At 34.2% G+C, this 14402-nt stretch overlaps 2 protein-coding genes across 2 annotated transcripts; both read left to right on the forward strand.

The window, feature by feature from the left end:
- The first annotated feature begins 549 nt into the window (after positions 1 to 549).
- Positions 550 to 5255, forward strand: rps3a (ribosomal protein S3A). The gene is given in 6 exon segments (NM_200059.2): positions 550 to 636; positions 1139 to 1242; positions 1735 to 1922; positions 2940 to 3148; positions 3491 to 3600; positions 4493 to 5255. Coding segments are annotated over 6 exon segments (804 nt in total). The 5' UTR covers positions 550 to 574; the 3' UTR covers positions 4624 to 5255.
- Positions 5256 to 5931: 676 nt separating this feature from the next.
- Positions 5932 to 13866, forward strand: LOC137490007 (serine/threonine-protein kinase pim-1). The gene is made up of 9 exons (XM_068220906.2): positions 5932 to 7380; positions 8380 to 8616; positions 9713 to 9976; positions 10665 to 10759; positions 10906 to 10956; positions 11203 to 11581; positions 12033 to 12209; positions 12348 to 12436; positions 12541 to 13866. The coding sequence occupies exons 1-9, from the start codon at positions 7140 to 7142 to the stop codon at positions 12550 to 12552; spliced, it is 1545 nt and encodes a 514-aa protein (XP_068077007.2). The 5' UTR covers positions 5932 to 7139; the 3' UTR covers positions 12553 to 13866.
- Positions 13867 to 14402: the final 536 nt, after the last annotated feature.

Below are 14402 nucleotides of genomic sequence, written 5' to 3' on the forward strand. Positions count from 1 at the left end.
AGTTAAGTATTTAATAATTTTTTTAAAAGTTTCTACAGTTTAAAAGATTTCCGACACCCTGCAAAAAATCTTTAATTAGGGTATTAAACATAAATGTACAATGTTCACAATTTTTTTCAGTTCAGCTATCTAGTCAATTGTTATGATGTGACCCTGTTGTTTCACAAAATGTTTATAAAAGTTTTTTTTTTTTTTTTACTTTAGACAGCTAAATGTAACTTACAATGCATATATAAGGTAGTTACAATGAAGGATACTTAGGCAGTAGCCATACATATATGACATGTTGCCTCACCCATTATTATTAACTGATTTAATAACGCTTTAAAAATAATCATTTTTCTTGACGAGGAAAATGTGAACAAGAAGTTTTGAACATGAAAGTTACTTAATCAAAAAAACAAACAAACGTCTAAAAATGATGAAGTGAAATAATACACGTAAACACCAGAAGGCGCAGTTTTGCTTAGCACAGCGAGGTTTGTGAAATCTCGCGGGGTTTGCCTAGTCCCGCTGTATCTTTAACTCTCGCGGTATTTCCTCACTTCCTCCTCTTTTACTCCCTGTGTTCAACATGGCAGTCGGCAAAAATAAGAGGCTGACCAAAGGTGGCAAAAAAGGTGCCAAAAAGAAGATGTAAGTCGCAAATGAGTCTTTCAGTTGTGTCTATACAGTGTAATAAGTGATACTGGAGGACATTTGATTTGTATGGGTAAAGGATGTTATCGATATAGAGAGGATCTTGTGTAGCGGTTATGCTAGTCACACTGGCTCATAGGCGGCCCTTGTATTATGCGTGCTTTAGTAACTTATGTTTAGAGCTCGGTAAAAGCTAGCGCTGTTTTCTAATGTTCTCGTTTTACAGATATTATAAAGCGTTCATTTGGTCAAAAATACGCACGGCAGACTGATGTCTCTAGCATTATGGGCCATTGAAAGCGCTAACTTAAGTTACTCTACTGACTGTAGACTTCTAGTGACCCATGTGTTACAGGCTTAAAGGTGTTATGAAGCATTTAAGACATTACATAATATTTGTTAAATTTCTTGATATAATATTGAGGCTTCGTTGAAACATAAGCTTGTTAAATGACTCTCAGAAATGTAACGTTATTGACAAGTGTGTTTTCTCTTGCAGTGTGGATCCTTTCTCCAAGAAGGACTGGTATGATGTCAAGGCACCAGCCATGTTCAACATCCGCAACCTGGGCAAGACCTTGGTCACCAGGACTCAGGGAACCAGTAAGTTCTTTTACCATCTTTATATGTTTCCACACAGCTTTAGGATGCATTGTTAACCCTGATGGGAAAGAGCAGATCTTGTTAAAAATTAGGTGCCATGTTAATAAAATTGCATGTTTATATATGATGACTTGTATTTGACTGGAACTTTAGCTTACTTTGATTGTAATGTGCACCTTTTGTAAAGCACTTTTTACAATAATTATTGTTTCAAAGCAGCCTATCAAATATACTTTAATGAATGTTGTGTCCCAATTGTTTAATACAAATCAAACTTTGTGCTGGATTCCAGTGGCAATACATGATACATGTATTTTTAGTCTCGGATGAAATATCGTGATTGCTGTCATGAGATCACCTGACATTGCCATCATTAATTCATTAATTTCTTTTCGGTTTTGTCCCTTTATTATTCAGGGTTCACCACAGTGGAATGAACACATTGCCATTAGGTCCATGTAAACTCTAACACTCATTGTCTCTGTAATGTAGGAATTGCCTCTGATGGTCTGAAGGGACGTGTGTTCGAGGTCAGTCTGGCTGATCTGCAGAACGACGAGGTGGCCTTCCGCAAATTTAAGCTGGTCACAGAAGACGTGCAGGGCAAGAACTGCCTCACCAACTTCCACGGCATGGACCTCACTCGTGACAAGATGTGCTCCATGGTCAAGAAGTGGCAGGTAAAAGAGGGAAAATGTACAGGTTATTTATTTTTCTGGGCTTAAAAGGCGGATTTCTTTTTCTCCCTTAATTTAAATGCATGTCGTAAATTTAAAGTCATGGCATTCAATGTTACTTGCATTGGGGAAGAAAAAAAAAAACCCTTTTATGCTGACAAACATCAGTTGATTTTTCCATTAAACTTTGACTTGATTTTTCTGAGCCTGTTTGAAGATGCCCTTATTGAGCTTGCTATGTGTTTTTTTCAAGTAATGGCTTATGTAATTTCACTTGTGTAAGCTTGTTGCTTTTGCAATATAATGATTATAGAAGGTATCTTCAAATTGAGATGGTAAAAAGAGTTAAAAGTGTAGATCAGTACAGTTATTTTGAAGTGATAATTCAAGGTATTGTATTTCTCTCTAGACTTTTATATTGAGCTTAGTGACGTTTGCTAGTTTATTGTTACTTTGTATTTAATCTGCCTTTCCAAAACCTTCTAAATCGTTAAAGTGACTCGCTGTACACTTCACTCACTTCATTTATGTGTATTAGATTGTGTTTTTTAGTCTTCAGAAATCATGAGCGGAGAAGTCTTGTTTCTCTGTGATCTGAAGTAAAGTTTAGTAAACTGCTAAATCACTTGAAGAGCTGTGGCCAATAGAAGCTAATATATGTGAATTGCCAACTCTATTGGATTAAAACTGCACATCTGTGTTTGTGGTATTGCAGGAAAACCAAATATAGTATGTATTTTCTTTTTATTTAATCTGAAATTTTGCATATAAAAAGACCACAGTGCATGATGTCATTTTCAGCATCCTAACATTTTGCATACCTTAAAAAACGGCTAGTGTGCAATTTAACAGCAGCAATGGTTTATTTTATTTCTTGCAAAAATGTTAAAATCATGTCCTAAGTTTCACCTTAAATTACACCTTAAAGTTTTAAGACTGTTCTATGCATTTTTCTTATTGGAACAAAATAAGTTTATTCAAATTGCTAATGTTTTTTTTTTTTTGTTTGTTTATTTTTAGACAATGATTGAGGCCCACGTTGACGTAAAGACCACTGATGGATATCTCCTCCGCCTGTTCTGCGTGGGCTTCACCAAGAAGCGCACCAACCAGATCAGAAAAACCTCCTATGCACAGCACCAGCAGGTCCGTCAGATCCGCAAGAAGATGATGGAAATCATGACCCGTGAGGTCCAGACCAACGACCTCAAGGAGGTGGTCAACAAGCTGTACGTATAATGTTCTCCTCATCCGTAGTCAGGATAGTCAGGTCTGCACAGTTCAGCCTTAATTTAACTACTAAATTGGCGAATCAAGCTCCTCTGGCTTACTGGTGGATTATTGGTGGGTGTGTTCACATTTAAACTGCAGTCAGTTGGTCCTTTAGGAATGGTGTTTTTAGATTCAGTTTGACTGATCTAGAGATTAAGTGGTCACAGTTTCCTAACATTTTCTAGTTAAAGCTTTAGCTGCTGCTACTGTTGGACAGAGTCAACTTTTAATTACTCTTAACCTAAATAATAACCTTTTATGAATCTGTGTAAAACTATTTTTCCTCTTCTGTTGCACAGGATTCCTGACAGTGTTGGCAAGGACATTGAAAAGGCCTGCCAATCCATCTATCCTCTACATGACGTCTACGTCAGGAAGGTTAAGATGCTGAAAAAGCCCAAATTTGAGCGTAAGTCACTTATTTAAACACAAGGTCTGTTTAGGTTCTTTTAAAGTGTTAGTTTACCTAAAAAAATCTCATGATTTACTCAACCTCAAGGCATTCTGCATGTACATGGCTTTCTGTCAAATTTATGTTGAAAATTATATTTGACCTTTTCTGCCCTACAATGGCAACTGGTGTTTATTTTTTTCAGCAGTCCAAAACATATCCAACAACGCACATTCATCCACAATTAAAAGGGCCTCATATGGCTCTGGGGAATGAATAAAGTTTTCCAGTAGCAAAGGTTTTGTAGCAATGTTCATAGAAAGAACTCTAAATCATTTGGTGTCATATTTGGCGAGTGGACTTCATTCATTGGATTTGCTGTGACTAACCCTACCATCTGGATCTCTCTGCATTTTGTTTGTCTCCTCTGCATTTCCGTTTTTCTCATCTGTGCATATGCTTTACTCTTGATGTAAAAATAAACAGCCCTATCCAGCTGTTTGTGCTAAATGCACCACAAAAGACTACGACTGCCAATTGCTGGAGGTTACTTGTTTAAATATGGGTCTTTTTCTTACTTAAACGCATGGATTTGCTATATGCTCTGAGCCATTTAATGCACTTGTGAATGGGTGCATTTTTCTTTTTGACTGCTAATTCTTTTTTTAATTAAACAGTTACTTCTTGCCATAGTAGGAAAAAAAAACAACAATATTTGACATTGACCTTTTGCATTCCTTTGGTGTGATAATCTTGGGATAATACATCTTTGGGGGTGAACTAACCCTTTAATAGCAATGTTTTTTTTTTATACATGGGGATATTTTCATAATTTGCATTTTAAACTGTTGGGTTTAAGGATAATAATGCTTTTCTGTTTGTCTAAGACTAAATTATTTTTGTTGTACAGTTGGTAAGCTGATGGAGCTGCATGGTGAGGGTGGATCCACCAGTGCTGCTGCTAAACCTGCAGAGGGCGACACTGGGGCCAAGGTGGAGAGAGCTGACGGATATGAGCCCCCCATCCAGGAGTCTGTCTAAAACTCCCAACACAAACAGCTGGTGTCAATAAACATGTAAATTTGAGCCTTTGTGTGCTGAGACTTTTTGATTTGTGTGTAAACTTTCATATTCCTAGTCGAAAATAGCAAATTTGACAGTCAAACATTTGCTACGTTTATTGAAATTGGTTGTACTGTTAAAGTGGAGCTTGAAGTTTTTGAACTCTTCAGGCTGCTTTACTATAGAGCATGAGTGTCAAACTCAATTCCTGGAGAGCTGCAGTCCTGCAGAGTTTAGTTCCAACCCTAGTTCAAGCCTAAAACACTCATTTAGTTTACTCGGGTATGTGTAATTAGGGTTGGAACTAAACTGTAGAGCTGAGTTTATCCGAAAAGTATCAACCATTACAATGACCACACAATGCATTTTAGCTTAATATGGTTTTATTTGTGGGATTAATTTTTGAAATGTTATACTTTAAACAAAAGTTTAAGAAATGTAATTATATACCTAAACTTTGCTATGTAGCAAAGTCCTGATCATGGAAACCATTTGAAAAGCCTGCAAAATAGTTAGTTGAATACTGTCTTTTTTATTTTGCAGGAACATGTATAAATTGCTTTGAGTTAAATATAATTGATTAAATAATTGATTACAAAAGGGATCATAAATTACTTCTCTACATATTGTCAGCAATTAAGATTAGTGGATGTGGCTATCTGCAAGTAAATAACTAGAGTACCTACAGTTAATGTGAGACGAAGAATACACTAAGCTTCTGTACTTTTTAAAATATTAATATTTTGTAACAAAAGTAATGGCTGATCATTACAACAGTTTTGCCAATTAGATGCAGTACTATTACACCTTTTCACCACACGTTGAAAGCCCCCAGACAAATGTCCAACTCGTTCTTGTCTTCAAAAGCCTTAGGGAAAAATAACAGTATTGTCTGCTTTTTCAGGCCAAACTCAATCTAGCATCACATTAAGACATTGATCAAATAAGTTTTTGTTTTAAATCAAATTTCAGTGACCAGTCAAATTACCCGTCGCTAAACCCTTGAATATTAACCCTCAATTAAAGCATTCTCACAACTCTCCAAATAATTGACCAATTAGTGTAATTTGAGCAGCTTTTTTCCAGTCGACAATTCAATGGTGTTACAATTTAGCAAAATCATATATTGTGCATATTAGTAGTTTTAACATATTACATCACTGTTAAAACAGACAGACCTAATAAGTAAAGAAAAAAAGAATTACGGACACCACAAGTTACATCTTATTTTAGTTTACATTTTTATATACCTCAGCTCTTCCTGGAATTTCCTCGAGGTGTTCCTTTATTGTTAGATTTATTTCTGTGTCTAGCATCTGAGATTAATCTTATCAGTATCTGAGCAAGGAAAATATGATTATGATATTACAACTAAAAACTCAGAATAGAACAATAATTATTGTGCGTTATAGTATATTACTTTATAATATAATACATATATTAGTACAGTACTTCTTGTATTTAAGCTAAGACCATAGGTGAAAGATCCTAAAAAATCTGGCTTTACAATCACTTTATTTACAAGGCACTTTATAAATAATTTGTCATTTGGCAAAAAATATAGTGTATTTTATAAAGATAAACGCAAAACTAGACTTAACATTCATTTTAGAAAATGTTTTGTGTAACAAAAATATTACAAAATGATGCATATGCCTGTATAGATATTATGAAAAAACAGTTTTTTTTCACATTTCCCTTAAAAATCGTCATTGCTGAGCGCTATAAGCCTAGCTTTTGTCACGTTAAAATTTCTTAAACGACAGTGGATAGGATAGTTTTAGGCCAACGTCATCTTCCCCGGATATGCCCTCTTTTTGGGACCAAAAAAGCGTCCAGTCTGATTTCAAAATTCCCTAAAATGTTTTTTTTTGGCTTTCAGTTTTTTTCTGCCTATGCCTAACCCTAATTGTAATTTATATATGTATATATTTACAAAAAAAAAAGTTTTGTAAATTAAATTGTAGGACGTTTTGAGCGCTGTCTTGTTAAGAATATGGAATTGTATATAAATAACTTCTTAATCTCTTGTATAAATGCAGCAAAACATGTTTGCAGTTTGTATTTATGAGTACAGAACATAACAAAAATAGGTGTATTATAAAGCAAGCAATTATAATTTGCATTTAAAAAAATAATAGGCTACATTTTTTATTTATTTTAAAAATTCTAGCTTTAAACATTGTAATTTGCAATAGTTTTACATTTCTTTGTAGGCCGTGCCTAGTTGCGTGTCAGTGAAAAATGTTAAACCCTAAACATATTTCTTTTTTTTTTAAATATTTGTTTGTTGTTATTTGGTTTAGTTTAAGTTACTGTCCAACAAGTTGTAAGTGCAGGCGCTTCGTGACGTCAATTTTAGAACCCTCGTTCTAGAATGCATATGCTGTAGGTCACCTCCAGCTTCCATCAGTTGGTGTACAGTAGTCGAGCAGTAGTGATTGCAGATTTATTTCTGATTTATTATTGTCGATTATCTAGCGATTGATTAAACGATGAGGCTTTTTAGACATTATCGAGTACATCCAATGGTAGAGGTGCAGGAACCCCATTCCACTGCACCTGCACCACCCAACCCTGGCATTGATATGGAGGTCCAGGATGATCGTCCAGAAACTCCTGTTGAAACTCCTGTTGCCTGCGAGGGAACGAAGAGAAATTTGTGGAAAGTTGGATCTTTGTTTAAATGTCCTAAAGGACATGCAAAGAGCACCTCGGGTCACCAGCAACAACTGAGTAAGTAATGTCTGCAAAGCGGGAAAAAGAGAGGGGGGTCAAAACGTCATAAATAAACTTAATAAAGTACTGTTGAAAAAGGTATATTTGTTTTACAACATAGACTATTAAAACTTTAATCATCACCAATTCACATATAATGGCTATCCCCTTCATATGGTATGTATGTAAAGCTCAAAATGGTCCTGCGGTGTATCGCTAAAATCTGAGTCTGCGACCGGCTGCTGTTTAGCGGGTAACCGCGCCTCGCCTTTCGACGTTACTCATTATGACTCCATGTTTTGAATACATATTATAACATAAAGATTCATTAAATTCCACTCACTTTATATAAATATTTTAAACCAAAAACTGCAGAGTTGCTCACCGATTGTAATCCAGAACCAGGTTTTTAGTTAGAGCCCCTATATAGTTATAGGCCCAACTTAGCTAAGCTATTTTGTCAATAACACAAGAAACTATTCAAACGTGGTAAAATAGCATAGCAAATCAGCTTCTCTTAATGTATACCTTATATTAATTAATTACTCAATATTTTTTTTCCTTAAGCATGTTCAATCACCCTGATACAGAAAATGTAAATAGGCCTAACGTTAACTGAAAACTATTCTGCAAGTTTATTTGTTTAACAAAAATGTTAATTAATCTGCTTTTCTGGTTTGATTTATACAAAACTGTTTATGTACACATTTTAAGGCAAGTACATTATAAGTAACTATTCAGATTACCTGAAAATTAAAAGTAAGCCCTTACCATACGTTTTAGCAAAAAGTTCATTTAATTACACTACAATTACAATTACAGCAGTTTGTAACCGATTACACCTGACACTGCCCACGAAAAGGTAACACTGACACTATCCCACCCTCGCTTTATGTCAAAACTAAAATCTTTTTTAAATAATGTCACAATATATTGCAAGTGAAAAAGACTGCATTTTGTTTTACTACTTTGTCATTATTTGTTTTTTAATAAACTCCTCTGTCATCTTCAAACTAGACACTCGTCCAAGTGATGAGGCTCCCGTTGAAGCTGGTGAGGAAAACAAGGAAATAGAGAAAGTGGAGGAGAAAAATAGGAAGAAATGGTGGAGAAAAATCTTTAGATTTCAGAAAAGCAGCTCAAAGCGAGAGCAGCAGAAGAGTCAAGCCCATGAACCCGAAGAAGACAAGAAGGAAGCTCTTACCTTTGAAGAGCAAGAGAATGAAAAACTGAGGACAGCAGTATCCAGTGATGGTAAGTGACATGATCATGTCAGAAAGCATCATTTATACCCACATTTCGATTTCAGTTCAGTGATTTATTAAAGTATTCAAAAGTAAAAAGCAATTCGTTTTATGGGATTGCAAAATTAAATGCTAATTAGTTTTAATGCCTTTTTCATCACAATTTAACAATAGTTCACCCAAAAATCATCATTCACTCTCCTTTGAATGGTTATAAACTAGTTTGTTTTTTTCTGTTAAACACAGAGGAACTTGTATTGAAGAATTATGGAACCATAAACATTGACATTCCATGGTATTTGTTTTTCCTACTGTAGATGTCAGTAGGTACAGGTTTCCAACATTGTTCAAAATATCTTCTTTTGTGTTTAACAGATTAATAAAAAACCTCTAACTGGTTAAAACATTTTCTATTTTTACTCTTTATTTTCAGTTTATTAAAAAAAGCCCACACACACAGTATCGCCTAAAAAAACAAGAAATAGATGGATATTACTGTATATCAAAGTTCTCTTGGATGTACTCTATCACAGTGAATTTAGCTTACTACATAAAGGAACTCAAAACACTTAAACTTCCGCCCCACCCATCTAACATTGATCAAAATGTTTGTGGAAGGTTTATGAAAACCAAACTAAAAGACATATAATACATGTATAACATTTACAATCATAATATTGAATTGGCTGGGACAAAAAAAAATATTGAAGCAAGGTGTACATGGACAATTAAACCAAAAGAGAAATTATAAAATAATTATAGGCTAATTATTAAATAAATTACATTATTAATAATATACAATAGTCTTGTAATAGTCTATATCTGTTCAGTCTGTCTGCAAAAATAGTATGAATGGTGGCCAAATCTAGTTAAAAATGGACAATTCGAAAGCTATTTCTTATGGTGACTAATAACACTGAACTTAAAAATTGTTTCATTTTAAGCAGGGTAACCTCCATCTTACGCCTACCCTTGCCGTTTATATTTGGATAGCTAAATAATATCTCTATAGTCAAAATTGCATTAAGTAATTACTATAATGTCACTGAAATTTTAGAAAAATTAATAATTTTACATTGACTACATTTGTTTTTATTCTTTAAAAGACTCCAGTTTGACCTCTCGAGAAAAGCTCCTGCTCAGAACATATCTGAACTGCAGAACTAACTCAGAGGAACTAGACAATCATGCAAATGATGAGTCTCCTGTTGAAGCTGCTGAGGAGAACAAAGAAATAGAGAAAGTGGAGAAGAAGAAGGAGAAAAAGAAGTGGTGGAGAAGATTCCTAAAGCGTGCTAAGCCTGAACAGCTGAACTCTGAAGATCATAAGTGCCAAGATTCACCAAGATGGACACCAAGATCCAGTGATGGTAAAAGCCCTCATCCTGTTACATTCATTTGTTTAATATAGTTTTTTACAACTCTGTATATAAGAAAGATGTTTTAAATGCAGATGGCTTATATTCAGCCAACAATTTATATGGCCAAACAAGTTAAATGAAACATTATTCAATTTATTTTGTTTGTTTAAATTCAGCGCATATAAATTGTTTGCAGCCAGTCACCTTTAAAAAATATTTTTTTTCAGTGTACCCACATTACTTTAAAGAGATTTGCTCACCCTTAAGAAGTTCCATCCTTTTATGAGTTTATTTTTTCAAAAGAAGTTATCTTCACCTGACGTCGCAATCAAAATAGAACTAAAGATTAATGTCATATAACGTTGTGTGGCTGCTGGGTATATCCTGATGAAAACACATATGTAATGTAGGTTTTTTAATTGTATTTTTTTTTATTGTATTTTTTTATTCATAGATCATTTTACCATTACAAGTACTTTGCATCTGTGCAAACCTTTATATTGTTAACCTTAAAAAGTATTTAAATGTATCAATTTGCATAAACCAATTTTAACATAAAGTACTTTGCATTTGGCCTATATATTTTTTTTTATTATTATTTTTTTCTATTTAATACTAACACATCTTCCTCTTTTAAAGAGAAATGTTAAAATATCTGAAATGTCACATTAACTGCATTTGTTTGTTCTATTTTCAGACTACATCTTCAGCCAATATGTGCTTGGTAAAAAACTGGGCGCAGGTGGATTCGGTGTCGTGTATGAAGCAAGGCGTTTGGTGGACAATCTCCAAGTAAGTAAAAGTCGCAGCGAGTTGCTGTTGCTTTATTATATCCTGATCCTTTTTTTGTTGTGCTTCATAAATCAGTCTACTCATATTTAATGTACTGAGGAATGTGACATCTTTACACAAGCTAATCATTGTGCTTTGTTGATTAGGTGGCAGTTAAATACGTCAACAAGAAAGGCGACGACTGGGAACTATGGGATGTAAGTATAATAATGCATGTTATGTTTTAACCTCTTGTTAAAATCTCACAAAACACAACATCTCTTGTTAACAATAATTACAGTCAGTGGTGGAAAGAGTACTGAAAAATCATAAAGTAAAAGTATATAAGGTTGGAGAACCTTGCTTTACGCCACTGAAAACAGAATTATTTTGAATTTGTTCAAGACAGGACTTAATTACTTTATTTGAAAAACAATTTAAATTAAAAATGGTCTCTCTTTCAGGATCAACACAGCAGAATGCTTCCATTGGAGATCGTCCTCACATTGATGGCAAATAAAGGGTGCAAAGAGCCAGGGATCATCCAACTGCTGGACTGGAAGGTTTACCGGGATCATTTCATCATGATCTTCGAGTATCCTGCTCCATGTCAGGATTTGGAGGTTTTTGTGAGGAATCAAGGTGGCAAAGTCAGTGAGAGTTTCGCAAGGCCAGTCATGACGCAGATTATGCAGGCTGCGCTCGTGTGCTGCCAGCGTGGTGTCTTTCACCGGGATATCAAACTCTCCAACCTTCTTATCAACACAGAGACATTTCAAGTCAAACTAATTGACTTTGGCTGCGGAGCCATTTTGAAGAAATCTTACTACAGGACCTTCAGTGGTATGTACAGTAAAGTTTGGTTCTTAAAGGGATAGTTCAACCAAAAATGAAAATGTACTCACTGTTTACACACCCTCAAGTGGTAACAAATTTTTAAGTCTTTCTTTTTTCGGGATATTTTGAATATGAGTTTGATACCTGTAACCATTAACATCCATAGTATCAAAAAAAATACTATAAAAGTCAATGGTTACAGGTTTTTAACAGAAGAAAGAAACAAACCAGTTTAGAACAAGTGAATTTTCCGTTTCTGTTAGACTATACCTTTAAACTTAACAGTAATGATTATTATTAGTTACTCTATCAAACAGTTTCCGTTTTACTTAGATAAAGACAGCTTTCAGACTGTTGTGAATCCAATAATTATTTCATATTTTTTTGTGTTTAAATGCATGCAGTGATACTGCACCAATGCAAACTTGGCTAACCAAAAAAAATTCCTTTTTTCCAGGGACATTTTTGTACATTCCTCCTGAGTACATTTTTGAAGGGAAATACCATGCCAATCCTGCGACAGCATGGTCTCTGGGGATATTGCTATTCAGATTGGTGTGCGGAAGATATCCATTTTTCTTACCTCTGCTGTGGATCAGATGGAAAATCTGGTGCAGATGTGACCTGTCAAACGGTAAGATCATTTTTTCAAACTAGCAATCATAATACATTGGAGACTTTAAATAAAGATGGTGGTTTTGAAAAGTGCACGACTTAATAATAGTAATGTTTAAGGTTTTCATCAAACGTCCCTCTTGTCTTTCTTCCACAGAACTAATCCATCTTCTCCATGATCTCCTTGAGATAAACCCAGACAAACGGATTCATCTGGAGGACATCCTTCAACACAGCTGGTTTAAGGTACTGAACACAACAGCATCTCAACATAATTTTAGACGTCCGTTGTGTTCTTCTACATTAAATGTTTAAAGTATTTAAACGTATTCATTTGTGTTTTGTTTCAGGCCAGCAAATAAGCCCAATCCAGAAGTGGGAGTTTCTCTTCAGCTTTCTCGTCCATATTTTGAGCTAAATGATGTGTAAATATTGTATATTTGTTTTTGTATATGTATTGTTTACAAATAAATGTTTGTTCAATTACTATTTTTTTATTTATTTTGGATATTTTATCTTTTGAGTTGTGTTTTTATTTTTATTTTCCATGGCTCTTAGTATGTTTGTTGAATAATTTCTGAATTTTTGTAAAAAAAAAAATTTGCCACCTTAAGTTATATTTTGGACACTTGGAATGTTTGTGTGTGTGTGTGTGTGTGTGTGTGTTTATTTTTATATTCTGTGCTCTTAGTATGCTGGTTAAATCACATTACCAAATTTTCATTTCCAATTTTAGGCAAATGTAATCATTTTGTTTTTTGTGTCCGGTTTTTTTTTTGAATTTCCAAAATTAGCTCAGAGCCTCGGAGATCAGAGAGAGACTGAATTGGTGACAATATTAATTATTTTCCTTACCATATATCCATGTTTTATTGCCTCTTTTCCTTCAAAATTGCCCAAGGAAACACTGAAAGACAAACACTTTAGTCTTGAGGCCAGGATGTGCAGATAAGCATGAACAATTTTTTTTTCAGTATTAGATTATGAAATTATTAACTTAATATTAAATAAAAGGTAGTACAGATATTAAATTAAAATCACCCAGTAGATGGCGGTATGACACTATCTTAAGGCATTAATAGATCAGTAAATAATAAAACTGATTACTTTTTTTTTTAACAGGTAACATGAAAATATTTAATAAAGATTTTTTTACTCATACTAGAACATTTACAAATAATGGATAATATAAATGTATATTCAAGCCGAATCAAATTAATTAATAAATTCATTATTGAGGAAATAAACTAAATTAATAAGTGAAAATGTTGAAAATATTTACTTTAATTGATGAACAATAGTTAAACTCAGAAATTAGTTTGTGTTAAAAAAAAATATTCGATAATCAAGCCCACAGACCTTTATTGACAAGTGCGTATTAAAATGTCTCTATAGTAGCACATATACCTGTGTACAAAACAGAATTTGCAAAGAAACTGGGATTAAAAGATCTGTTCCAACTCTCTGTGATCAGCTGCACCTCAGGAATGAGTTTTACAAGTTAAAAATATTTTAAAGTAAAGAGAAGACCATAAAATCACTGTAATTCATAACTGCTGTAATCAGCATACGTGGACGTGCAAAAACAGTGCAAAGTTAAATGTGTGTGTACTGCAAACTTTAAGGCATTTGTGTGTGTCTCATCGTTACTGTGCATCGTTTGAATAAACTCCACCAAAACTATATCAAATAGCTATATTTGACTTATAAACTGAATCTGTAATCCATGAGCTGAATTCTAAATCTGCTTCATCTGTGTTTGTCTCTGTTATGCTGCATCCTCACCAGATGCGGATAAAGCATCAAGCATGAGTGATTTGCATGTTAAGTCAATGCAAAGACATGAATATACGACATCCTGCGGCGCTAATGAAGTGGCATGAATGATGCAATTCACACGAATAAAGTGGCGCGAGTTGAGCGTTTTGTGTGATTGATGCACGTATCCTGTAAATTGCTCATTTGCAAAATCTAAACTTCAGCGGACATTTGCGCCGCGTTAACTTATCATGAGCTTTGTCTGTAGGGGGGTGACAATTTATATGTGCGTTCCGCATAACTGTGTTGTTTATTTGAATTGATGCAGTAGAAGCGGACATGTGGAAGCAGTGGGCAGGGAGAAACCAGCTCATTTGCATTAAAAATACAAGTTACAAAAATAGCTACACTGTCCTCCAAGCCTAAAATAAGTATATTCATGAGGGAATAATAA

Source organism: Danio rerio, chromosome 1 (assembly GCF_049306965.1).
Source record: "Danio rerio strain Tuebingen ecotype United States chromosome 1, GRCz12tu, whole genome shotgun sequence".
NCBI classification, from domain to species: domain Eukaryota; kingdom Metazoa; phylum Chordata; class Actinopteri; order Cypriniformes; family Danionidae; genus Danio; species Danio rerio.

Bases quoted from the DNA above. Each gene is read 5' to 3' on its own strand.
- LOC137490007 (XM_068220906.2), top strand. From the start codon at position 7,140: ATGAGGCTTTTTAGACATTATCGAGTACATCCAATGGTAGAGGTGCAG. The intron at 8,617-9,712 runs GTAAGTGACATG...ATTCTTTAAAAG, and splicing joins GACAGCAGTATCCAGTGATG to ACTCCAGTTTGACCTCTCGA. The intron at 10,957-11,202 runs GTAAGTATAATA...TCTCTCTTTCAG, and splicing joins ACGACTGGGAACTATGGGAT to GATCAACACAGCAGAATGCT.